The sequence below is a fragment of the Theropithecus gelada genome, chromosome 8, assembly GCF_003255815.1.
Source record: "Theropithecus gelada isolate Dixy chromosome 8, Tgel_1.0, whole genome shotgun sequence".
NCBI lineage: Eukaryota > Metazoa > Chordata > Mammalia > Primates > Cercopithecidae > Theropithecus > Theropithecus gelada.
Genome location: NC_037676.1, coordinates 15,943,607 through 15,970,956, shown reverse-complemented (window position 1 = coordinate 15,970,956; position 27,350 = coordinate 15,943,607). Strand labels below are relative to the sequence as shown.

The 27,350-nt window shown below is 40.1% G+C and overlaps 1 protein-coding gene across 1 annotated transcript in view; it reads left to right on the top strand.

Moving 5' to 3' along the window:
* Positions 1-19,421: 19,421 nt before the first annotated feature.
* The window catches only part of MTMR7 (myotubularin related protein 7), a 114,336-nt gene continuing 106,407 nt past the window's right edge, over positions 19,422-27,350 (top strand). The window contains exon 1 of the mRNA XM_025393357.1: positions 19,422-19,688. Coding sequence (XP_025249142.1) covers positions 19,665-19,688 — 24 coding nt within the window. The 5' untranslated portion in view covers positions 19,422-19,664. The remainder of the gene's footprint in view (positions 19,689-27,350) is intronic.

The window sequence follows — 27,350 nt, the reverse complement described above, 5'->3', positions numbered from 1 at the left end:
GCAGTGTAAAAACAGACTAATACACCATCTACAAATTGAATTCCACCTAATAATTAAAGTCAAGAGTCCAGGGTACAGGGTGAACAAAACCAGCTCTGTTCAGGTATACTGCATAATTGTATTAACTTTATACTTGCCCAAAATCTGTTCTTCGGTCAAACTGATGGAGCTGTCCTAGTTTAACTTAAAGCAGTAAGTGATTTAGTTTTTATGAACAAGAGCATGTGATTTGGAGTAAGGTAACCATGAATTTGAATTCTTGTACCACCTTGACACCTTTGTGACTTGGATTAGTTAATTACTTTTTCCATCTCCGTTTCTTTCTCTCCTTATGAGTCTATTATGAGCCCTGGACTACAGTAAGGACTCAGTAAATAGCAGTTGTTAATATCATTGCCTACTTCATCCACTACAATTTCCATTACTTTCCCTTAAACTTTAGTTACCATCAGTAAAAAGGAGGGTTAAATATCTGCTGTGGTTCTTAACCTGGGTGGGCATTTGGAACCAAGGGACAGGGCAGGGGGTGGCTTGCTGTTTTTGACTGTCAAAAAGATTGGGGATTTCTGCTGGCAATAATATAATAATAATAATAGTGCCCAGAAATCAAGGATGAGACACAGTCTGCAATTTGTCGGTCAGCTTTGCATAATGAATTAACTGTCTCACCCATCATACCGCTAGGGACCATTAATGAGAAATGCTGTGTTTTTGTTTCTGCCTATTTTGAGCTAGAAAAGACAAATGAAATGGAAGAGGAGCTGAGCCCAGCAAGAAGGGTTTGTGAGAGCTTACAGTATGTGGCAGGCACTCTTCTATCTGCTTAGGATGCATTACTCTTTGATTCCTCACAACTCAGTTATTAATTCCCATTTTACAAGGGAGGAAACTGAGGCACAGAGGTTAAGCACGTTCCAGGCCTGCACAACTGAAATGGGGGAGCCAGTATTCAAGCCCAGGCAGTCTGGCTCCGTAGCCTCTGTGCTATCAAGAGTTAGTGAAATAGGTGAAATAAAGCAAAACAAAAAGCAAAAATAAATGACATAAAACACTCACTGTGGGTATAAATAGTTTTAGAGTTTCCAGTGATAAATGAAAATTCTTTTTTTTAAAGCCCAAAAAGATTAAAATAAAATTATTTTCCTTGGTAGTGCCTCCCATTTCTGTGTGTGTGTGTGTGTGTGTGTGTGTGTGTGTTTGTGTGTATAAATTTAAGGGGTACAAGTTCAATTTTATTACATGGGTATTTTATTTAGCAGTGAAGTCTGGGCTTTTATGGTGTCCATCTCCCAAATAATGTACATTGCACCCATTAATTTCTTACCATCCACTCACCTGCCACCCCTCCCACCCTCCTGAGTCTCCAATATCTATCATTTCACATGCTATGGCATGTGCACACATTATTTAGCTCCCAGTTATAAGTGAGAACATGTGGTATTTGCCTTCCTGTTTCTGAGTTGCTTCATTTAAGATAACGGCCTCCAGTTCCATTTGTTCTGCGGCAAAAGACGTTGTTTCACTCTTTCTATGGCTGAATAGTATTCCACTGTGTATATACATCACATATTCTTTATCCGTTCATCCATGAATGGATACTTAGGTTGATTCCATATTTTCCCTATCATGAATAGTTTTGTGATAAACATTCAGGTGCTTATTTTTTAAATAGTTTTGTGACAAACATGCAGGTGTCTTTTTGTATAATAATTTCTTTTGCTTTGAAGTGCTATAGAGAAAGCAATTTGAGGAAGTCATTAGTAATCTTAGTGGTAACATATGCACTTTGCTACTATTTGCAAGAGATGTCTCCTCCTCTCAGTGCAGTGAACACTGTGTGTGTGTGTGTGTGTGCGCGCGTGTGTGTGTGTTTGGGTATGTGTATGTGAACATGTATTTTTATATACTCTATAAAGATAAATTTATATTGAAGGAGTATTCATTCTACATAGCATCCTAACGAAAAGTTGGGTATTAATTTTTTTTAGAAAATAAAAATATACATTATTGATTGAAGCAGAAAATAAAAGTACACTTTATTGATTGAAGGATAAGACAAAAGAGTAAAGGTAATAATGGACTTAAAGCAATCTGCACTTTTATTACATTCTATGATGACCTCAATTTGCAGACTTTGAACTTTTACTTATCAACTGATAAACACACATTTAGGGTTGTCCCATGGTGATCTTGCTGGCCAATTGACATACTACCTTAAACTATATTGCTTCCTTGATTTGTTCAGAAGTGTTCATGCAATACTTGAATATTGAATATATTTTTGCATTTTGCAATTATTTTTAATAATTAGTAATAGAAAAATGAGACTACTTTCATTAGTCCATTTTCATGCTGCTAACAAAGACATAGCTGAGACTGGGCAATTTACAAATGAAAGAGGTTTAAATGACTGATATGGTTTGTCTCTATATCCCCACTCAGATCTCATCTTGTAGCTCCCATAATTTCCACATGTTATGGGAGGGACCTGGTGGGAGATAATTGAATCATGGGGGTGCCCCTTTCCCATGCTGTTCTCATGATAGTGAATGGGTCTCACAAGATCTGATGGTTTTAAAAATCAGAGTTTCGCTGCACAAGCTCTCTCTTTGCCTGCTGCCATCCATGTAAGACATGACTTGCTCCTCCTTGCCTTCTGCCATGATTGTGAGGCCTCCCAGCCATGTGGAACTGTGAGCTTCCTTCTTTCTTTTGTAAGAACCTCCTTCTTTTGGCTGGGTGCGGTGGCTCATGCCTGTAATCCCAGCACTTTGGGAGGCCGAGGTGGTCAGATCATGAGGTCAGGAGATTGAGACCATCCTAGCTAACAGTGTGAAACTCCGTCTCTACTAAAAATACCAAAACTTAGCCAGGCGTGGTGAGGGGCACCTGTAGTTCCAGGTAATCGGGAGGCGGAGGCAAGAGAATGGTATGAACCCAGTAGGTGGAGCTTGCAGTGAGCCAAGATTGCACCACTGCACTCCAGCCTGGGAGACAGAGCAAGACTCCATCTCAAAAGAGAAAAAAAAAGGAACCTCCTTCTTTTGTAAATTGCCTAGTCTTGGGTATGTCCTTATCAGCAATGTGAAAATGGACTAATACAATGACTTATAATTCCACATGGCTGGGGAGGTCTCACAGTCATGGTGGAAGGCAAGGAGGAGCATGTCAGGTCTTACATGGATGGCAGGAGGCAAAGAGAGAGAGATGAAGCAGGGAAACTCCCCCTTATGATACCGTCAGATCTCGTGAGACTTATCTGCTATCACGAGAACAACATGGGAAAGATCTGCCTCCGTGATTCAATTTCCTCCCACTGGGTCCCTCCCACAACACATGGGTATTGAAGATGAGATTTGGGTGGGGACACAGCCAAACCATATCACTGGTGATATGACAATTGTAGCAGATATAAATAATTAAACATAATAAGGCATTTAGCTTTAGTTTCAATCACACACTTTTTTGAATTTCCATTTTTCAACTGTGTATTAAATAGTGAGGAAAAAGAAAACAATAAAATGTGCACAATTCTAAAAATAGACTGTTGATGTTTAAGAATCATAGTTGAAGTGTGCTGATGATGGGAATGGAAAAATATTTAAAATTAAGGATTGGGAACTAGCACTGAAGACACTCCAGAAATCGGAAGCTATAGGGAAGCTCACAGAGGCACTGCCAATAAGTTGGCTAGCAGAAGCTTCCTCTTTCAAAGCCCGAAAGAGTCAGGTGTTTGATGTCATTGATAAATATCTTAATACAGTCACTGAGCATTGTCACAGTCTTCTGTTCAAACCTAGGCATTTTCTTCCCTAGCAAGCTTCTCTTCCTGACATTAAAACAAATTGCTTTTATTTTATGTCAGGGTCACTAGTAACCCAAGTGAATGAGAATCAAGGTAAGAAATTACTGGCCGGGCGCGGTGGCTCAAGCCTGTAATCCCAGCACTTTGGGAGGCCGAGACGGGCGGATCACGAGGTCAGGAGATCGAGACCATCCTGGCTAACACAGTGAAACCCCGCCTCTACTAAAAAACACAAAAATCTAGCCGGGCGAGGTGGCGGGCGCCTGTAGTCCCAGCTACTCGGGAGGCTGAGGCAGGAGAATGGCGTGAACCCGGGAGGCGGAGCTTGCAGTGAGCTGAGATCCGGCCACTGCACTCCAGCCTGGGCCACAGAGCGAGACTCCGCCTCAAAAAAAAAAAAAAAAAAAAAAAAAAAAAAGAAATTACTGTAGAAAACTATTTTTCTTTATACATTTAACCTACTTTTTGGGATTTATAAGCATTATGTGTCCTGCAAAGAGACAAATACTATTCATTATACCACTATTAAGGATATTGTAATTTTAAAACTTTTCTAGTAATGGAAGTTCTATTGCCCAGTTTATTGTCCATTCCATTGTCCTACTTTGGTTTTCAGGGCTTCTGGACATACAAAGGTGAGTCTCTAAATATAAGGTCATGGGGAAATCATTGTTGAGTGAGTCCCTTCTCATTTCTTTTCTCTTTTATTCTTTAATTCAAAACTTTTAAAGTTTAAAACAATGATTTCAAAAGTGGACAAGAATATTATCAGTTAAACTACAGTAAGATCCATTTTTCTCAATATTCTAAAAAAGTTCATATAATTATCTCTATTTAATGTTTTACTCTTGTAAATTTTCTTAAAATCTTTTGTGTTCACTGTTTCCAAGACCAAAATGAATACAAAAATGCTGACAAACATGACCATGAAAATCAGGAGCAGTAAGCTAAGGAAATGGAACCTTCATTGACACATTATTGTGTTGACATGATTATATTTTATATATAACTATAAAAACAGTGAGATACATGTATTTATATTTGATATATATATGGATACAGGGTTATGTGTATGTGTGTATATATATGAATATGGATATACATATATGGAGATATATATATGGATATGGATATACATATATAGGTATGTATATGAATGTAGGGTTACATATATATGCATAGGAACTGGCTTGATCTTGCATTTTAGGAACAGACCGCCTCCTTCTACCTTAGAAATAAGAGAAGCCACTTCTTATATATATACGTAACCCCATATCCTGGTAGGATAGTGTTTCACAGTCTGCACAGACCATGGAATCTAAAGAGCTTTATGACTCTTTTAGCCTACAATGTAAAGATAAAGAGTTGTTGTAGGTCTTCAAGAGAAGCCACCTCTGATGGCACCCCTCCCACTTGAGAGCTGCCCAGTCCACCACCACTCTGGAGTTTGCAGAAGTGCCTCCTCTTGTTTCAAAGATAGAGGGAGGAAGTCTGTTCCTAAAATGCAAGGTCATGCCAGTTCCTATGCATTTTGCTGTAGACATATTATAAATTGGAGTTAGACACAGTGTAAGTAGTAGCAGGATTAGTACCAGTGTTTGCAGGAGGACCTAGAAACAGCCATCGTTTGTGAAGTTGGAGCAGTGAACAAGCTTTTTACAACATAACTTTTGCAATATAATTCATTTATAAATTGATTCTTTCTCCTTCTTATTGTTATAAGTCCATTTTGTGCTGCTATAATAGAATACCTCAGACTTGGTAATTCATAAAGAACAGAAATTTATTCTCTCACAGTTCTGGAGGCTGGGAAGTCCAAGATCAAGCTGCCGGCAGATTGGGACCTAGTCTCTCCGTTTCTAAGATATTGCCTTGAATGCTGTGTCCTCCGTAGGGGAGGAATGATGTGTCCTTACATGGCAGAAGAGCAGGAGAGAGAGAGAACCTACTCCCACAAGCCCCTTTTATAGCAGCATTGATCCATTCATGAGAGGGGAAGCCTCATGACCTAAACATCATCATTAGGCCCCATCTCTCAACACTGTTGCATTGAGGATTATGTTTCTAACACTTGAATTTTGGGGATACATTCAAACCACAGTATCGATTATCCTTGCAAAATGGCTGAATCATGAGGAACAAAACACTAAAAATAAACTTGATTTGCCCTACCAAAAAATAATGGGATTTGTGCCATGTTAAGTGCTTTAAGAATGTCTTTGCAGTGGCAATAGTCAGTAGCTACCGCCTAATCCAAATGCAAACATTTGGTGGTTCTCAGTAAGTTAGATCCAAATAAAATAGTTATGTTATTTCACCATTTTGAACAAATCTTCTTCACTGCTTTTGTTTACAGAAATATTCTCTCTGCCAAATAAGAGAAGAAAGAATATTTTTGCAGAGCCAGCATTTGAAATTACTCATTATCTCCACAAGAAAACCCTAATATAACCCAAGAATAACTTTAAACATCTGTTTATTAAAAATCTGAGCTTGTCCTGGTGAAAAGATCCATATTCATATACATTTTCCCAATACTTAGAATCTATATCAAAATTAAAAAGATGGTGGGGTTAAGGTAAGGCTTTATTAATTACATAAATTCTATTTTCTTAAATATCAAATATATATTCGTTACCCAAATACCAAAGATGCATTTCAGATGTATTACTAAAAGTTAATTTGAGTAATTTTAATAGAATATTGTCTTTAAAGCATCATAAAACATTCCTTTAAATCCAATTGGACTCATAGAAAAATCTTTTTTTTTTTTTTTTATTGTGGCGTTATAAAAACAGCCTTGCCAAGAACTTGACAAATCAGGAGGAAACGCCCTCCTCTTTTCTTTTTCCAGCTATTGTTATACATTTGGGATATTTGCTTTTATTGTTTCCTCATGGCAAATATGCCTGATTTTGTTCTTGAAAAATAACTGCTCAGAAAGATTATTTTTGAATTGAAATTTTAGGAGGGTCTATCAACTAATCAGTGTCTAATTTGTGATTTGCTAAAAACAGTATTCTCTACAAAAATTTTTGTTTTGACTCATGACATTATGTTGTGATTAATATGATTGGTTTTTATTTTGAGATGCCTTTTTTAATATATTTTTTTTGAGATGAAGTCTCGCCTCGCTCTGGTGCCCAGGCTGGAGTGCAGTGGCAGTATCTTGGCTCACTGCAACCTCTGCCTTCCGAGTTCAAGCGATTCTCCTGCCTCAGCCTCCCTAGTAGCTGGGATTACAGGCGCCTGCCACTACCAGCTAATTTTTGTATTTTTAGTAGAGATGGGGTTTCACCATGTTGCCCGGGCTGATCTGGAACTCCTGATCTCAAATAATTTGCCCACCTCAGCCTCCCAAAATGCTAGGATTACAGGCATGAGCCACTGTGCCCGGCTTGAAATTACTTTTTAAAAATACTTGTTCTTTATAATTATTAAAATATGCAATGTGAATATTTGTAAAATATTTTTTAAAACTTAAAATTAAAATCAACCATAAACCCACCACCCAGATGTAATTGTTGTATCTGTTCATTCCTTTTTCTATTTTCTCTCTTTACACACACACACATGCACACACATTTTGAAACAGAACTTAGGTCATATTGTATATACACTATTGTATCCAGGTTTTTGGCTTAAAATTTTGCTATGAGCATTTTTCTAAGTCATTATGTACTTTTTTTTTTTGACACAGAGTCTTGCTCTGTCACCCAGGCTGAAGTGCAATGGTGCCATCTCCGCTCACTGCAAGCTCCACCTCCCGGGTTCATGCCATTTTCCTGTCTCAGCCTCCTGAGTAGCTGGGACTACAGGCGCCCGCCACCACTCCCAGCTAATTTTTTGTATTTTTTGTAGAGACAGGATTTCATCTTGTTAGCCGGAATGGTCTCGATCTCCTGACCTCGTGATCTGCCCACCTTGGCCTCCCAAAGTCCTGGGATTACAGGCATGAGCCACCACGCCTGGCCAGTCATTGAGTATTCTTTGAAAAAATTGTAACGGCTATATAATATTGTATATATGGCCACACCACACTTTATTTAATAATTCCATTTATTTTTGCTATTGTTTCTAATCTTTCACTATTCAAAATGTGACAGGAAGTCTTAACTGGACTAGAGCTGGGATTCAGATGCTTCCAGAATGTTAGGAAAAATCCTGCGTCCCCCACCACCCCACCATGGGTCTATTGGAATACAATTATTTTTACAGGAGCTGAAGAACTTTCTGAATTTATAAAACTTGACCCTGAACAGATATTTGCAATTATCTGAAGAACTAGACAGTCTGTAATGCAGGCTGCATATCATCTGCCCCACAAAGGTCCTGACTCCACCCAAAGAATGTGATAAACTCATCACAACTGCAAATGGGATAACCATGAAAAGCAAATTCTAGCATCAAGTTTTGATGTCAGAGGGAGACTGGAGGCTCTAGTACAATGGGCTTACTGATTTTAGAATGCATCCCACTGATGCACCTCATGGGGAATCACAATGTGCATGAATGGAAGGCCTACGGACTCTGACACTTTGGTGACCCAGAAACTCTGCTGTGGGGCAAACCCTTACTTAAGAATGTCCTAACTTTCGCTTCTCAAGAATATCTGCAGTGAGCATATCTCTGGCACTGGGGTACAGTGGTAGCTTTGCGATTTCACAGGCATTGAGGAGAGCATGTTTTCAGCACTATTAATGACTATAACCACAGTGAAAGTAACAATATTGGCAATGGCAGTGACTAACCACAATGGAAGCTAAGTCCCAGTCAAGAATTTGCACAGAATGGAGCTGTCATGGTGGGCCCAGCTTGGATCACCATGATGGGAAAAGAAGAAACTCTTATACTTTAGGAAGTGAACATCATTGGATGGGGAATTCTCCAAAATGAGTGTGAGTTTGATTCTTGAGTCATGAGCTGAGACAGCCTTTTAGCTTCCCTGACATTACGTCCTGCAAATTCCCCACAGCTACAGTGGCAGTAGAGAGGAGCAGCATATTTTAGGTCTTTCTGTGACTACTGCAATGGAATCCTGAGCCAGCTGACAAAACTGCAGGGACCCACCAGGATTGGCTTGTGTATACATGTTGGAAATATTTATTAGGGAATATTAGGAAGAACAGGATGTTGTCATGAAGACGGAGGCTTCGGGCTGGTGAGATTTTAGGTGTTAATATTCATGTGACTGTCTTTGTACTCATAAATTCATGAAATCTGAAGTATTTAGATTTCATAAAAGCTATATTGTGATATGTATCTGTGTCAGGTTAAAATCAGTACAAGGAAGAAAATCCATTCTAAGTATTTATATTAGTCACCTAGGGCTGCCATAACAAAATGCCACAGACTGAGTGGCTTAAACCACAACAATTTATTTCTCACAGTTCTGGAGGCTGGGAAGTCCAAGATCAAGGTCCAGCAGAGTTCATTTTCTGGCAACGGCTCCCTTCCTGGCTTGCAGACAGCCACCTTCTTGCTGTCTGCTCACATGACCAAGAGAGAGCTCTGTTGTCCCTTCCTCATCTTATAAGGGCACCAATCCTATGGGATTAGGGCCTGACTCTTATGACATTATTTAACCTCTATCACCTCCTAGCAGGTCCTATCTCCCAATACAGTCATATTGGAGGTTAGAGTTTCAACAAATGAATTTTGGGGGAACATGAACGTTCCATCCATAACAGTATTTTAAACCAACAGAATTTATTGCAAGAAATTAGGTGCTTACAAAATTAATGAGCAGGCAAGAAGAAGAAGAAAGCATAATAATAAGAGGTGCCATAAAATGGATCATCCTGTCTCTATAGTTATTGAGAATGTCACTACATCACTGAAGCAATGCCGTATGGTGAGTCTTTATGTGGGACACAAGTATTTTCACACTCTGGGCTCTTTTGAAAGATCCATCCCTAAATATTTTCCTTATTTCTCATGGCCAATCTCAAATTTTGTTCCTTCCAAGTCCTGGGCATTGAACAAAATGCTGGTCACCTACTTCTAATTGGCATCAATCTGTATATGTGACCATCTATCCTTCAAGGTATTGAAGTTTCTAGAAAAACTGCACAGTTCTGCCCACCTGGAGAAGTTCAGTCCTCTCCATCCTTGGTGGCCACTCCTGAGCAGAGCTGTAATGCTGCAGCATTCCACTTCTGGCTGCTTTGAGTTTATTTTGCAGAAACATATGTAAACCAGGCTGGAACTTTTTCTTCTTTTGTGAACTAGGTGCATTAAATGCCCTATAACACTAAGTATGAATCGAGGGAGAGGTGGCATTGATCAACACTGGAAGAAGACATGGGAATCTGAACCAACTTCTCATGCAACTCAGCTGGACCTTTAGCATATGCTTCAGTGGGAGCTCTCTCTCTCTCTTTATTGTTTTTGGGACAGGGTTGCCTCTGTCACCAAGGCTGAAGTGCAGTGGTGTGATCATGGCTCACTGCAGCCTCGACTTTCCAGGGGGATCTCTTATGTCCCACTTCTGATGTTTGAGTGCTTCTGGGCTATGCAGAAGATGCATCCTCTGCATCTTTTTAACATGAGCACAGTGAACCACCTCATACCCATTAAGATGACTGCTATATTAAAAAAAAAAAAAACACTAAAAAATTCCTCCAGAAAAATCATGTATTTGTGATGATGCAGAGAAATTGGAACACTTTTGCACTGTTAGTGGGAATGTAAAACGCTGCAACCACCATTAAAAACAGTATAAGGTTTCCTCAAAAAATTAAAAATGGAATTACCATATGACCCAGCAATTCCATGTCGGGGTGTGTATTCAAAAGAATTGAAAGCAGGTGTCAAGGAGATTTTTGCACACTCATGTTCAAAGCAGCATTATTCACAATAGCCAAAATGTATGAGCAACCCAACTGTCCACTGGAGAATGAATGGATAAACAAAATGTGGTCTATCCATACAATGGAATATTATTCAGCCTTCAAGAGGCAAAAAATTCTGACATATGCTACAACATGGATGCACCTGAAGAAAATTATGCCAAGTGAAATAAGCCATTCACGAAAGGACAAATACTATATGATCATATGTTATTTATGTGAGGTACCTAGAGTTGTCATATTCATAGCATTAAAATGTAGAATGATGATCGCCAGGGGCCAAGGGTAGGGAAAAATCAGGAGTTATTGTTGTGTGGGTAAAGAGTTTCAGTTTTGCAAGATGAAAAGCGTTCTGGAGATGGACAGTGGTGATGATTGCAGAACAATGTAAATATGCTTAACACCACTGAACTATACACTTAAAATGGTTGAAATGGTAAATTTTATGTATATTTTACCATATTTTGAAATATCTTAAAGGTTAGCACAAGGGCACTGTATGGTTGGTGGTGGGCCATGCAGTAACCAACTATGAGTCTTCAATCAGAGCTTACAAGAGGCTCCATATCAACCTCTATCTGCTGCAGTCATCTTGAGTTTATCTGGATCTGCTGAGGTCAAAAGGCCACTGTGGTAGATCTGTATCCACTACAACCCAAACCAGCTGGAGAGCCTTTTTGCGCTCTTGGCTGTGTGCAGAGCTGGTAGCCTTTCTGGATAGCTCAGGAATAGGTTACATCATGTATTAGTAGGGCTGCAAAGCGAAGCAACTTGCCTTTCACATTGGAGAGGCTATTTTAACATGCTGCAGACTACTGCAGATCTCTAGAAATTCACTGAGATGTCATGACCCTGAATTTTCCCAGAGTGCATCTCCCACTCTCTGATACGCATGTGCCTTAGACATCTCCCACTTTCAGTTCAACAGGTCTAATCAGCACGTTATTATCAACGTAGTGGACGGTGTAGTATTCTTAGCGTAACGTACTGATCAAGGTCCTTGTGGATGAGTTGTGACAGATGAAAAAAAACTGCTTTTGATAATCTCTGCTCATTGAAATGAACAGACAAGAGTTACTTTGGAAGAACCGCATCTGGTGGGAATGTTCAAATGAATTTTAACATGAACCTCAAAGAATTTGATAGCGGTGGAACAGCATGAGTGAAGACATAGAAATAATTTGTAAGCGCAGGTTATAGAAAGGGATTGGTTGACTAATTGATACATTTAAAAATATGTATGGAGGCTGGGTGCGGTGGCTCACGCCTGTAATCCCAGCATTTTGGGAGGCCAAGGTGGGCAGATCATGAGATCAGGAGATCAAGATCATCCTGGCTAACATGGTGAAACCCTGTGTCTCCTAAAAATACTAAAAAAAAAAAAAAATTAGCGGGGTGTGGTACCGGGCACCTGTAGTCCCAGCTACTCAGGAGGCTGAGGCAGGAGAATGGTGTGAACCCGGGAGGTGGAGCTTGCAGTGAGCCGAGATCACACCACTGCACTCCAGCCTGGGTGACAAAGTGAGATGCCGTTCCCCACCAAAAAAATAAATAAAAAATAAAAAATGTATTGAGAACCTACTAAATGCCAGTGACTTACTTGGCTGAGTTTGTAAAAGACAGTAGTCTGAGCCTTAAATGACAGAATAAGGAAATAATTCACAAGGCGATTATAAACCACTTGAAGGTTTTTAAGCTGAAGAGTGATATGGTTAGGGTGGTTTTTCATGAAGATTAATCTGGCAGCAGAGGCTAATATTTCAGCCAGGAAGAAGCAGTAGGTTATGACCTAGAGTCTGAACTAGAGCTGAACTAGAGGATCTGAACTAGAGTCCTGACGGTGAAAAAGGAAGAGAAGAATGGGATAGAGAAATGCTGTAGAAGAGGAGACTACATCTGTCCTGATACGGGGGCCAGTAGGAGAGAGGAGCCAAAACAACTCCCAGGCTTTGAGCTTGAGTAATCGGGATCAATAAAAGAAATAATGAAATCAAGAGGAGGAGCTGGTAATAGGCAGGAGATAATAATAAGGCTGACATTATTACACTGAAAAACCTTGAGGGCAGGGACTGTAATTGTTTTGTTCATACTTTTGTCTCCAGTGCTTGGCATAAGATGAACACTCAATAAATATTTGTCATGCAATATGTCATATGCTCAATTTCAGTAAATTGACATGTCTACCCTTAATAAGGAAGTATAATGATCCCTCATTTTGGCTAATCTATTTTCATTTTGACCTACCTGAGGCATGTATAAAAATATAGGAAATACCATGATAAATACCCATATATAAGCCAACTATTCAACCTGAGGAACAGATTATTATTATTTTTACAGATATTATCATTACAGATATTATCTTAGTCCATTCAGGCTGCTGTAACAAAATATCATACACAGAATGGCTTATAAAGAATAGAAATTTATTTCTCATGGTTCTGGAGGCTGGGAAGTCCAAAATCAAGGTGCTGGCCAATTCAGTGTCTGATGAGAGCCTGCTTCTGGATTCATAGATGGCGGTCTTTTCACTGTAGCTTCACATGGTGGAATATGTAAGAGGTTTTTCTCAGGCCACTTTTTAAAAGGGCACTAATCTCATTCATGAGGGAAGATTAGTAAATCCCAAAGACCCCACCTCCCAAAGATCTCATCTCTTAATATCATCACCTTGGCACTTAACATTTTAACATTTGCATTTTGGGGAAACACAAACATTCAGACCACAGCATTTTTCTTGTCCCCATCCCTCCTGAAGGTTCCACTTCCCAAAGGTCCCATCTCCTGATATCATCCCCTTAGTTGTTACGATTTCAACATGTGCATTTTGGGGAGACACAAACATAGCATTATCATTATTCCATCTTATAGGCAAGAAGCCTAAAACTGAGAGTGGTTAAATAACTTGGTTCAGGTCACACAGCTAATACATGCCAGAGTCGTGATTTGAATATAGGTCTTTCTGCCTTCAGAGCCTATGTTCTTCATTTTATCTGGTTTGTAACATTAGAGTTATTGATGGGACATCCAAGTAGAGGTACTCAGCAGGTAGATGGAAATATAATATGGCATGTAGGAAGAGAATCCAGGACTGGAAATACTGATACGGGAGTTATCTGCATCCAAGTAATGATTGAAAGAATAGAAGTGGGAAGGGATTAAGAAAATAAGTGTCCTGGGTGGGTGCGGTGACTTATACCTGCAATCCCAGCACTTTGGGAGGCCAAGGTGGGTGGATAACTTGAGGTCAGCAGTTTGAGAGCAGCCTGGCCAACATGGTGTAAACCTGTCTCTACTAAAAAATACAAAAATTAGCTGGGCGTGGTGGCAGGTGCCTGTAACCCAGCTACTTGGGAAGCTGAGGCACGAGAATTGCTTGAACCTGGGAGGCGGAGGTTGCAGTAAGCCGACATTGTGTTACTGCACTCTAGCCTGGAAAACAGTGAGACTCATCTCAAAAAAAAAAAAAAAAAAAGTAAAGGAAAATACGTGTCCTGAAGACACAGACTTGAACTTGAGTGGTGTGCCTTCCTGGAGGGAGAACAAAATACAGGAGACTATTTTATTGCTATTTTAATTATTTTTAAATGTTAAAATATTTTATTATTAAAGGTTTTATTCTTATATTTAATCAACATATAATTGCACATATTTATGGGATACAGTGTGATATTTTGATACACGTATATACTATGTAATGAGCATATCAGGGTAATTAGCATATCCATCACCTCAAACATTGATCATTTCTTTGTGGTGAGAACATTCAAAGACCTCTTTTCTAGTTATTTTCAGACATACAATACAATATTGTTAACTACAGTCACCATACTATGGAATGAAACACCAGAACTTATTCCTTCCATCTAACTGTAACTTTGTACTCACTGACCAATCTCTTCACATATCCACTTCTCCCCTATTTTCCCTAGCCTCTGGTAGCCAGTATTTCACTCGGGACGTCTATGAGATCAGCTTTCCAAGATTCCACAAATGAATGGGATCACATGGTATGCGTCTTTCTGTGTCCTGCTTATTTCACTTATAATGTCCTCAAGGTTTGTCCATATTGTCACAAATGACAGGGTTTCATTCTTTAAGGCTGGATAGTATTTCACTAAGTAGCTCTACAACATTTTCTTTATCTATTCATCCATTGATGGATACTTAGGTTGATTTCATATTTGGCTATTGTGAATAGTGCTGCAATAAACATGGGAGTGCAGATATCTCTTCAACATAGTGATTTCATTTCCTTTGGATAAATACCCACTAGTGAGATTGCTGGATCATACGGTAGTTCTATTTTTAATTTTTTGAGGGAGCTGTATACTGTTTTCTATAATGGCTGTACTAATTTACATTCCTGCCAACAGTGCATAAGGGTTCCCATTTCTTTGCATCCTTGCCAGCATTAGTTATTTTAGTCTTTTTGATCATAGTCATTCTAACTGGGGTGAGGTGACAGCTCACTGTGGTTTTGATTTGCATTTTCCTAATGATTAGCGATATTAAGTACTTTTTCATAGACCTGTTAGTCATTTGTAGATCTCATTTTGAGAAATCTCTGTTCAGGTTTTTTCCCCATTTTTAAAATCAGACTATTTGATTTTTCTGCTGTTGAGTTGTTTGAATTCCTTTTATATTCTGGATATTAACCCCTTGGCAAATGTATAGTTTGCAAATATTTTCTCCCCTTCTGTAGGTTGCCTCTTTACTCTGTCGTTTCCTTTGTTGTATAGAAGCTTTTAAATTTAATGTAATCCCATTTGTCTCTTTCTGCGTTTGTTGCCTATGCTTTTGAGTTCTTATCCCAAAAATCTTCGACCAGACCAATGTTTTGAAGAGTTTCCCCTGTGTTTTATTCCAGCAGTTTCCCAGTTTTGGGAGGAGGCTATTTTAAAGCCTTGACTGTTCACAGAGTAAATACTCTTTTCATGCTGCCCTAGAATTTCCCTTTTGGCTCCTAGAAAAAGGGCAGAGCTGACTGCAATCCACTGAGTGTTTTTCCTCCACATCTTTGTTATAGGGCAAGGCCAACAGAGACACTGATACATTGCATCATCGAGTTCATAAAAATCCTGAAGGAAGAGATGCTGCTTTTACTTTTCGCCAGGCAGAACCCCACATGCAGCTCTGACCCTGTCACACTGAGTGACTTCAGATGAGGCTGAGTTTGTTCAGAAATGTGTTCCCTCCTCCACTTTTAATATAGTCCGTTTGGGTTTAATTACGCCGAATAGGATCGTTTTGAGTTTGTAATCATCGGCAACACCATCCCGAAGGAAACAAGTTGTGGTTTCGCTGCCAAATCAGAAGTTTGAGTTGCCTCAGGAGAAATGGAAGCATTTTGGAAAAAGTCTTACGAGTGTTTTTGATAAGAATTCAAATCTCCTCAGGCCATTGAAGATCACAGGATTTTGGGAAAGTGCCCAGTTGAAATCAAGTTTTTATTTTACAATTCTTTTAGCAATAGTATTTGCAACTGAATTATCTATGTGATAAAAGTTGCATAAAAAGAATTCTCTAGAAGACGTTTTTGTAACTTGCAATCAAGTCGTTTAGGTCTTGCATATGGTTAGGTGTCCTTAGACATCTTTAAAGGCATTATCAACTCCCTCTTTAAAAAAATCAGAAACACAAAGGTAGAGACAGTGTATTATTTTGACTGTCAAATTCCCTTTCCACTTCAACAAAGTATAGGCTAAATTGAGCGTTAAAGTTCAGTGGCTTTATGTGACAACAACAACAACAAAAGTGTTCTTTTCACTCACAAAAGAATCAGCTGTGGCTTTCCATAGTAGTTCTTGCAATAATGTAAGCTAATGGTAATAGAGATACAGGCGGTTTCTCTCTTGTCTCATTTCATTCGAATACTGAATAGTTTGGGACCACAGTTACTTCAAACATGAAGAGCAAATTCTTTATTTTTTCATTTTTTTTGTTTTTTTGTTTTGTTTTTGACAGAGTTTTGTGCTATCACCCAGGCTGGAGCACAGTGGCATGATATTGGCTCACTGCAACATCCGCCTCCTTGTTCAAGTGATTCTCCCGCCTCAGTCTCCTGAGCAGCTGGTATTACAGGTGCCCACCACCACACTCGGCTAATTTTCGTATTTTTAGTAGAGACGGGGTTTCACCACATTGGCCACGCTGATCTTGAACTCGCGAGCTCAGGTGACCTGTCTGCCTTGGCCTCCCAAAGTGCTCGGGTTACAGGCATGAGCCACCACACCCGCCCTTTTCTCTTTAATCTCAACATGTGACCTCCATGTCATCAAGACAGGAGATGAGAGAACTGAAGGGCCACACAGGGGCTTCGTAGGGGTTTGGCCCGGAAGTGACATAAACCGCTTCCACAGTCCATTGGCCAGAACCAGTCACATGGCCCCATTTAATAGCAAGGGGGTTGAGAAGTGTAGTCCCTGTGTTCCCAGGTAGCATAGGAGAGTTAAATATTGATGTGCACAGTAATACCTACCGTTTCACAAGGCAAAAATCCCAGACACTGATGATAAAATGAGGACAACTACAATGTGCCCTGGCAAGGGAAAAAGCAGTTTGGTGGACATGCAGATAACTAGATCTTAACTCTATTGTCTGACATTTGGTTGATGGTAAACATAGTTTTGTTGAATACACTTATTTTCCATCCAAGAGTCACAAATAGTAGAGAAAAAAATAGCCATTTTCCAATTCTGTGGACATAGGCTGATTTAGTGTAAATTTGAGTGTGGCTCCATCTGCAAATTACATAGTGTTGGAAGAATAAGCTTTTTTTCCCCCCTTCCCTTCTTATTTCTTGGCCTGGGGCCAGATGGAGAGATTTCTGCTCTGTGAAGACTCAGACTCACAGATGCAATATTCATCCTACTGGACTACGGTTCATTCCAGACACATCAAATACCATACTTCAAGAAGTACCTGATTGTAAGTCTATCCACTGATTTTTCTCGAAGTAACAGGGAAAATGCAGTAAGTAGATCATTCTTCTTGAGGCTTCCTTTAGCATTGCCACATACTCTGTCATCACCTTAGTTGGTCTACCTTTTATTTCCTTGGTGTTGGCCATACCACAATGACAGGATTTAGTGTCCTTCTTACCTGGGACTCCCCTCTATCTTCCAGCATTTGCCATGATACCTTGAGTATGACCAATAGTTACAGCAATATTTTCTGAGTAAATGAATGGCTAGTTTTCCTTTTCTCTCTAGTTAGGATTAATATAGCCAGACATTTCAACAACATACTCTCGGTTCCCTCACCTTACTGCCCTCCAGTTCTTGCTACTTTTTCAGTCTCTTCTGCCCTGCTAGGTGGTGCTGGAACAGCAGTGAAGCTTAGGGGGCTATATGACACGGTAAGTACCAGAAAATTCTTTGTGGTTGTTAGGGATCAACACAGTTTGTGATCTAATATCTTAACATTAGGCTACTTAAATTGTTCAGACTTACCTCCCTTCAGCTACCAATTAGTGTTTTTTTTTAAACCTAGTAAAAGCCACAGGTCAGAAACACTTTCATGCAAAAATTACCAAGTAGACTTTTAATGAGCTCACCAGTAGAATAGAACCCTGAAAGCACATAATTTCAATATCATTTGCCTATTTAGAATGTTCCCCTCCACAAAACTATGTAAGATTCTTTGTATTAATGGAATTTGGAGATGACGGCTAACTTTGAGATCATCTAAGCAGGCGACTTTCTCGTTCTATAAATGAGGAGGCTGAGGCCGGTGTGTGAGTTGGCAACAGAGCGTTCTTGACTCTATTCCTGGTCTTCTTCGGTAAACAAGAAATTATGCCCTGGGTCAATCATGACATATGCAAATGGTGGTTTATGGTACTTATTCTAATTGCCTCCCAAAGCAGTAGGAGGATGAAATGGTAGAAGACATGTAAAAGAGGGACCTGGAATTTTTAAAATAGGTTCAACACTGTATTAATTATTTGCTGGAAGGCTGTAATGTGTTCAGGCATTGGATAAAAAGAGGTAAGCAGTCTCTATGGTCAAAAAAAAAAAAAAAAAAAAAAAAAATCACAATCCAGCCTGAAAGATGAGCAAGAGCGAGGAAAAAGTTGAACAGAACTATGGAGAGTTCTACAAAATTTTACTTATGGTGGATCATTGGACTCTTAGGGCTGCAAGAGAAAAAACAAACAAAACTAAACAAAACAAAAAACTGGAGGGTGTTCTTCTCTTTGGCTTTTACCAAGGCGCCTAACACTAACAATGGCACCAACTACTGTTAATATCATAAATAGGGAAATGGTACCGCATAATGGATGCTTTGTATCTCTCTCTCTCAGTTCAGTTGGAGCTAAAGATGGCACATGCGCACCCAACACCGTGCCAAGGGAAAAGTGTCGCCTCCAACAGTGAAGTCGCAGGTGGATGTGAGATGCCTGACTTAGTAGCGCACTTACCAGGGTGCTAACACTGCTGCTATTATTTCCACCCGCACCCCCCGTGCTATGCCGGCCGCGCCTGGGATGAAACACACACATCGAGCTCACGAGACCGTCCTGGGTCTGGAGTGTCTGTGGCAGCCTTTTCCGCCCCACCCTGAAATCCTATCTATCCTGGGACGCCCTGGAAGGAAGCCTAAGGGCGGTGTGGAGCAGCGTGTATTCCCCATCTCTCTTCCAGGAGGCCACACCCAAAACAAGGCCCTCTTTGTGTCTTGGGGAACAGTAGCCGTATAGTGCTTCGCCGACTGCCCCTCTTAAGAGAGAGCTACCAGCCCTCGCCCCGGCAACCCCAGGCAGAGGCCCGTCGCGGCGGCGGCGCAGGTGGGCGCAGGCGCAGGCGCAGAGGTGTGCTCTCTAGGGCCGCGCGGGATCCCAGGCTCCGCACGCCGCGCGCGAGGCACCTGGGGGCGGAGCCAGGCCCGCGTCCCGCCCACGCCCGGGCGCGAAGCCCCCTCCCCGCGCCCCTCCTGTAGCGCCGCAGACGCGCGCAGGTGCGTGAGGCCGCGCCCGCCCGGGACCCTGCAGACGTGGGCCCGCCATGGAGCACATCCGCACGCCCAAGGTTGGTGGCACCAGCCTGGGCGGAGGAGGCACGGGAGGAGACGGGGGAGGAGGAGGAGGGATGCTGAGCGCGCGGGAGGCCGATTGCTCTGCGGGGCGCCGGCGGAGCCTGGACCGCGGGCTAGGGAGGAGCAGGCAGTGCCTGAGCATCCCGGGGTCTCTTCTAGCCCAGTTGTTCTCTTGCTGCCTCCCAGCCCTAGCCTTAGCTGCTGCTGGGCCTGTTTTGGGGGTGCACAGTGGACACAGGGGTGGACGGGAGGGAACCTCAGTTGTCTGCTAATAACTGGGTGTAGATCATCGCTTCTTTCTCCTGGCATGAGGCTTTCTGTTTTAGCTGTTGGCGGCTCAGAGTAGTTGAAAGGGAAAGAAGCCGTTCGGTGACAGGTGCAAGGAAAACGAGCTGAATGCAGATGGGCTCCTGCGCTTGGAGGCTTCTTAAATCTAGGGTGTCAGGCCCACCCGACTCGGCCTTCCCAGTCCCCATCCCCATCCTCAGCGTAGCGGCTGCGAGGGGCCTTACACAGAACGGATGATCAATATACATTGTAGATTGAATGATGGTGTGTTCTTGCCTTTTCCAGTCTGTGTTGTTCGTTAGAGAAAAGGATGCAGCTTATGGATTCGTCACGCACCGGTGTGTTTTAAACACCAACTTTTGCTAATCAACAAAAGCAAATGGTCCCTGATCACTCCAGTAAATTAATATCGGAAACGTTGACCGCTGTACCAAATCTTCCTACTCAGTTGTACTGACAATCTAATTTAGAACGAAAATGATGATCGACGTTACTGCCTGATAAAAACCCTGAACGAGTGAAAGAATATCTTTAAAAACCCTATTGGCTGTCTGTTGTTACTACCACCACAGCTCCTTGCGTTTTTGCAGGATGAACTTCCATTCAAAATGTAGGCCCCTGACAGGTCAAAGCTAGGTCAGAGTGGCCATAGCTCAGGTGGCTCCAGGGATCCCACACATTTAAGAGGGGTGGAGTCAGTTGCTTTATGTCCAGAAAGAATTCATTCCAAGATTTTGGACTGGTTCCTGAGTACCTTTTTGTAAAAGCAGATTAAAATGATCTCTTGTCATTGGAAGAAGAAATCTTTTAGTTTGCTGGAGAATGTCAGTTCCGACAGTAAATTTAAACTGTATTGATTTTGCACTAGGGGATGAAATTGTCGCTTCACAATCAGGAAATTGTAAACTTAGAAGACAGTGCTGTAAACCACAGGATAGGTGACTCAAAGCTTTCGATACTAAATAATTTATTCCAGACGGATGAATTTAACTCATGGACTCTGCCCTTGCCAAGGGCATTCTTCCTCCTTCCATAATAAAGGGGGCCCTTTGTAAAAGTGATATCTGATGTGGATGTCGATAGCAAGAATGATAGGGTGATATGGCAGTGGATGCCACTTTGTTACAGAATATGAATTTGGGGGAGTCAAGGCCATTTCTGTTCTATATACAAAGACACCTGGTACAAAGTCACATGTAAACCTGAGTCTCAAGCAATGTTCTTACTCTTAAAATTGGCATTTATAGATACCCTCTAAGCAGTGCAGTACTCGAAGTCAGAAATCGTTATTTATGTGAAAGTGGGAAGAAATTGAGGGAAAATGGAAAATTGTCAGAAGTGTTATTGAATTGAGTGGGTCATTCACATTTGGGATAATGCCGGTAAAAAAAATAAGAAATTACAGAGGTTGGATGGATCAGATTCATTTATTCATTTATTTTATTCCACAAGCATTTAGAACCTTTCATGTGCCAGGCTCTGTGTTAAGTGCTGGGAGCATCCAGGAACTCACAGTCTGGAAGGGGAGGCAGTTGTAAATATGTCAGTGTATGATAGAGACATGTGCCAGGTGTGGTGGGTAGAGAGGGAGACTGGATAGAGGATCAGCTTTGCCCTCAAGGTCAAGGGAAGTCTTCTTGGAAGAGCCCTCTTAACCTGGAAGGACTTAAGAAGGACTAGGAGCATTTTCAACAGTGGTCATGTAGTTGTATAAATATATATTGTAATAAATAATTACAACCCTAAAGAAGCTGAAAAGAATAACAGCGGTCAAAGATAAATGATTCCTTAAGGTTAAATAGCATCCTTCTTTTGTTTTATATTTTTAAGGGCAATATTAATTTTCACAGTCTAAAAGAAAAAGAGAACAAGATTACTTACAGAGCATGCGGAGTTAAATACATAGTTGTTACTGGTCATATCCATCTTTATTATTTGCTTACATCGTACCTGGTGAAACTATATGTAAATTTCCTTCGATTTCATGGTTTCATGTCTTGGGTTTGCCAGGAGTATATACAAAGTTTGATTATCTGGCACATTGTGGATTTAAAGCAATATTTACCATGTGGGTAGGTAGAGTTTTAAGAGGAAAGAATTGTATGCGTGTATAATGTACAGTTGCTTTTCTGTTACAATGGAAGTCATTCACCCGCTGTAGACTGTGTAATATCCATGACAGCCTCTGTGATCTGCTTGAGTCTCTGGAGTGCAGTTTAAGGAGACAGATGCACGTGCATAATCTGGAATGCTTTGCACATATTTCTTTCTGGGGGTGCATGAGTGTTTAACTGAAGCCTTTAACAGAGCATATGCTAAGCAGAGTGCCTCTCTTCCAGAATGGTTCCTTTAGAGGGAAAAAAAAGTTCCAAGGACAAGCTGGTTTGCAGTTGGGTTAAACGGGGGACACCAAGTATTACCTGTGCTCATCCCACTGAACTTCTAGGTTTCTACTTCACTATCTGGCTTTCTTTACCACTCTGAAAACTTGCTGGAAGCTTGAGCATAATTTGGGTTCAAGTACTGCTTAATTAAATGAAAAGACTTCAGGGCTCCTGGAAGTAGCTTGAAGTGTTTGTAGGATTTAGTTTGGTACTAGATTGAGGCAAATGTTTCTAGGACCTGGTAAATGATCTCTACTTTATATGCTTTGGTCTTTCTGGAAGGCGTTTTTCCCACATGTGTAAATTTGAATTATGAAATAGAATACGTGATAACCTCCAAAACAGACCTTGCAAGTGTCTTCTCTTCCTTTCTACGCCTACCCCCTAGTCTGACGCTGACTGATCTCCTGATTTATTTTTTTGCTCTTTTCTAATCCCTTTCTCACAGAGGGGCCTGGATGATGCTTTTATGTCTCAAACTGATCATGCTACTTCCCTTCTAAAATTCCTGAGTGGCTTCCCTTTTTACCCAGGATGTAAGGTGAGAATCCCCAGAATGGCTTGTAATGCTCTGTGTAGACTGAGCCCTTCCTACTTCTCCAGCCTCGTTTTGTGACAGTCTTCTCATCCACAACCCTCTGACCACAGCTTGTCTTCACAGAGTTCTCCAGTGGGACCGATTCTTTCCTGCCTCAGGACTTTTGTACTGCTGTTCCATCTGGGGGGACATTAGTTCTCACTCTTCACCTGGCTAAATACATCATCTTTCTAGTTTCAAATTATGATTTCTCAGGCTATTGTCCAGCTCCCCATCTAAGTCAGATCTGCCTGTTGTGTTTTATCATAAGACCTTGTGTTTTCCCCTTAGGATCCTCATTACAATTGTTACATTTATTTGAGTTATGTTCATTTAATGTCAACCTCCCCTGCTTGATGGAAGTCCTACGATGGTAGGGATTATATCTTGTTCACCCTTTGTAGCTATAGCACCTAACACAGTGCTTGGGACCAACTAAGCATGCAGTAAATAAATTAATTGAATTAGTGAAGAATGCATAATTAATTCATTACTTTTTGTTTGTTTGTTTTTGAGACGGAGTCTTGCTGTGTTGCCCAGGCTGGAGTGCAGTAGTGTGATTTTGGCTCACTGAAACCTCCACCTCCTGGGTTCAAGTGATTCTCCTGCCTCATCCTCCCGAGTAGCTGGGACTACAGGCACGTGCCACTACACCCAGCTAATTTTTTTTTTTTTTTTGAGACGGAGTCTCGCTCTGTCGCCCAGGCTGGAGTGCAGTGACGTGATCTGGGCTCACTGCAAGCTCCTCCTCCCGGGTTCACGCCATTCTCCTGCCTCGGCCTCCCGAGTAGCTGGGACTACAGGTGCCTGCCCCCGCACCCGGCTCATTTTTTGTATTTTTAGTAGAGATGGAGTTTCACCGTGGTCTCGATCTCCTGACCTTGTGATCCGCCCGCCTCGGCCTCCCAAAGTGCTGGGATTACAGGCGTGAGCCACCGCGCCCGGCCCACCCAGGTAATTTTTATATTGTTAGTAGAGACGGGGATTTCACTATGTTGGCCAGACTGGTCTTGAACTCCTGACCTCAGGTGATCCACTTGCCTCAGCCTCCCAAAGTGTAGGGATTACAGGTGTGAGCCACTGGTGTCCAGCCTCATTACTTTATTTTTAAGAATTTGCTTTGTTGATCCAGGCCTCTTGTGCATTGTACAGTTGTATACAATTTTACTTGACGGTATAGTGAATCTTATAGTATTACTGTTAAATATTTGTGGATGTCAGTGTATCTGACATGTGAGATATATATGAAACATATTTTGCAATTATATATATTTTAATGAGATAAAATTGAAATGCAAAATTCATAATTTTTATTAAAGTGCACAATTCAGTGGTTTTAGTATATTTACATATTATGCAACCATCAGCACCGTCTACTTCTAGAACACTGTCATCACCCCCAAAAGAAATCCATTAGTAGTTAGCCCATTAGTAGTTAAACTGATGATGTCCATCGAATTACCCATTAGTAGTTAGACTTGATGATAATATCTTATACTTACCTGTGTTGAATATTATCTCATTGAATTTAGACTTTTGCTTATCTGTTAGTCTTTTTTGGATGCTGATACACGTCTGCTGTTCCTGTCAGTTTGGTACTGTCCACTATTTAATCAACTTGCTTTCTATTACCTCATTCATTATCTTATCCAAGAGCAGAAGTGAGTTCTTAAGCCACTTGCCCCCATCTCTCAGAATCTTGATACTGATAGCAGATTCACTAGTTCTCTCAGTTTGATGTCATCTAGCAGTTGATAAGTTTGTCCTTCATCATGTCGCCAAAGAGCTCATCCAAGAAAGAAAGGAAGTCTTCTGAAATGATGACAGCGAATCCATGATATTCTTGCTGATGGATGGTTTCCAGTTTTTAGATTCGTACAAAGTTCCATTAAATAACTCATTTTAGAACCCTGCCAGAACTAATGTTGAACTCACTGACTTACAATTATACAATGCTCTATTCACCGTGGGAAAATAGTGCTCTCATTTTCAAGTTGTGTCTGTGATGGAGGGACATCAGTAGATCCATGAGGTTTGCTTTTTCTTGATCATTCACTGTCAGTATACCACCAGCTCCAAGGGCTATCTCTTCTTTTATCTTCCTTTAGCAAATAATAATTTTCTGGTGATAAAGGTAATATGGACTGCATGTGGAAATTAACCGCTGTTAATATTTGGGTACATTTTCTTCTGGTGTTTTTTTTCTTTGCATACACTAAACATTGTTTGCTTAGAAATTTAGGACCACCCATTCAATTTTGCAGTTTGCTTCGTTAAACGTACCATATTGCAGTGTTCAAAACTTACTTGTAGAAGATTATGTGGGGCTTTTTTTTTTAATCCTATGGAAATTTCATCATATTTACCATTTCCCCATTTTAAGGCTATTATAATAATGTCATGATGAACATCTCATTGTTATCTGCATGTGATTTCTTCCCTAGAATAGAACCCTAGATGGAATTACTGTGTCAAATAAGATGAATGGTTTTATAGTAGTTATATATTACCAAATGACTTTCCAAAAATGTTATGTCATTTAACACTTTCAGTAATAGAATATAGACTGTCTTTCTTACTATACCATTGCTTTATTATTTAAGGTTATTTTTCGCTAATTTAAAGGTGAGAATAGCACTTCATTCTTTTAGTGTATTTTTTTTTTTTACTAGTGAGGTTGAAGCTTTTCCAAAAATATGTTTACTGACCCTTGTGTTACTTTTTGAATTATCTATATTTTCCCCATTTTAATAATGGGTGATTTAGTGTGTATGTGTAGTGTATGTATTTCAGTAGTTTTATTGAAGTATATTATAATTTATGTAGCATAAAATTTACCTTTCTAAAGTATGCAATTCTGTGATTTTTTTGTATATTCACAGAGTTGTATCACTGTCATCATTATCTAATTTCAGAACATTTTCATTACTCCAAAAAGAAACCCTATCCCTATTAGCAATCAGTCTCCATTTCTCCCTCTCCCCACCCAAGGTAACCACTAAATATACATTCTGTCTCTACATATGCTTGTTTTTCTGGACATTTTAAATTTAATCATATAATATGTGGCCTTTTGTGACCTCTTATTTTCACTTAATGTTTTTAAGGTTTGTCTAAGTTGTAGCATGTACCAGTACTTCATTTCGTTTGATCTGTTCTGTGGCCAATATTGCATTTTGTTTATACATTTATCAGGTGAGGGAGATTCGTGTAACTGTTTTTTGGCAATTATGAATAATGCTGCTGTGAACTTCGGTGATAAGTTTTTGTGTGGACATATGTTTGTATTTCTCTTGGATAGAATTTCATTTCTCTAAGAACAGAATTGCTGAATCGTATAGCAACTTTGTGCTTATCATTTTAAGGCACTGCCAAATTATTTTCTGAAGTGGCTGTACCATTTTAGAACCCTGAGAATAATGTGTAAGGGTTCCAGTTTTTCCATGTCATCACCAGCTCTTGCCATTGTTTTTTATTTTAGCCATTCAGGTGGGTGTGAAGTGGTATCTCGTCCTGGTTTTGATTTGTGTTTTTCTAATGACTAATGATATTGAGCATGTTTTCATGTGCTTATCAACCATTTTCCTGTCTTTTTTGGAGAACTGCTTATTCAATTCCTTTGTTTCTTTCTTAATTGAGTTTTTTGTCTTAAATTATTGGGTTGCAAAATTATATAATCTGGATACAAATCCTTAGTTATATGACTTGTAAATGTGTCCTCCCATTCTGTGGGTTTTCTTTTCACTGTTTTTACGTTCCTTGAAGCACAAAAAGTTTTTAAGTTTGATCAAGTCCAACTTATTTTTTCTTTTGTCACTTGTGCTTTTGGTGTCATATCTATGTATATTTTCTAGAAAGCCTTTTTCTGATTATAAAAGTCATACATTACAGGAAATTTAGTTCAAAGGAGCAGAAAGAAAATAGCAATTCTGCATAATTTCAAAATCCGGAAAAAAAATGCTGTGTATATATTAGCGTTTTTCTTCATATATATAAAGCAGTGCAACTTAAAAGAAAATCATGTCCATTTTCTCTGTGGGGTGTGTGTGTATGTGTGTGTGTGTATAGTTTTGGGGAATGAGAGCTTGGTTTTTAGTATGTCAAAATATTTTTCTCATTTTATTAAACCTTCTGAAAAGTAATTTTTTTTGTAACCACATAGTCCACATTGTAATGATGACCATACGTTATTTAGTGTCTGGAGGCAATTCTCCACGGCCTTTTGCAGTTTTGCACTTTTGTTCTGAACTATCTTTTCAAGGATGACTTTAGAGTGTACAGCCTTGAAAGAGAGGAATAGCTTCTCCCTTAGTAGCGGAGGGCAGGTTTATTTGCTGTCCAGGGTAATAAAGATAATGTTATCCTCAGGGACAAAGGATTACTTGCATCCTGTTTATGTGATGGGC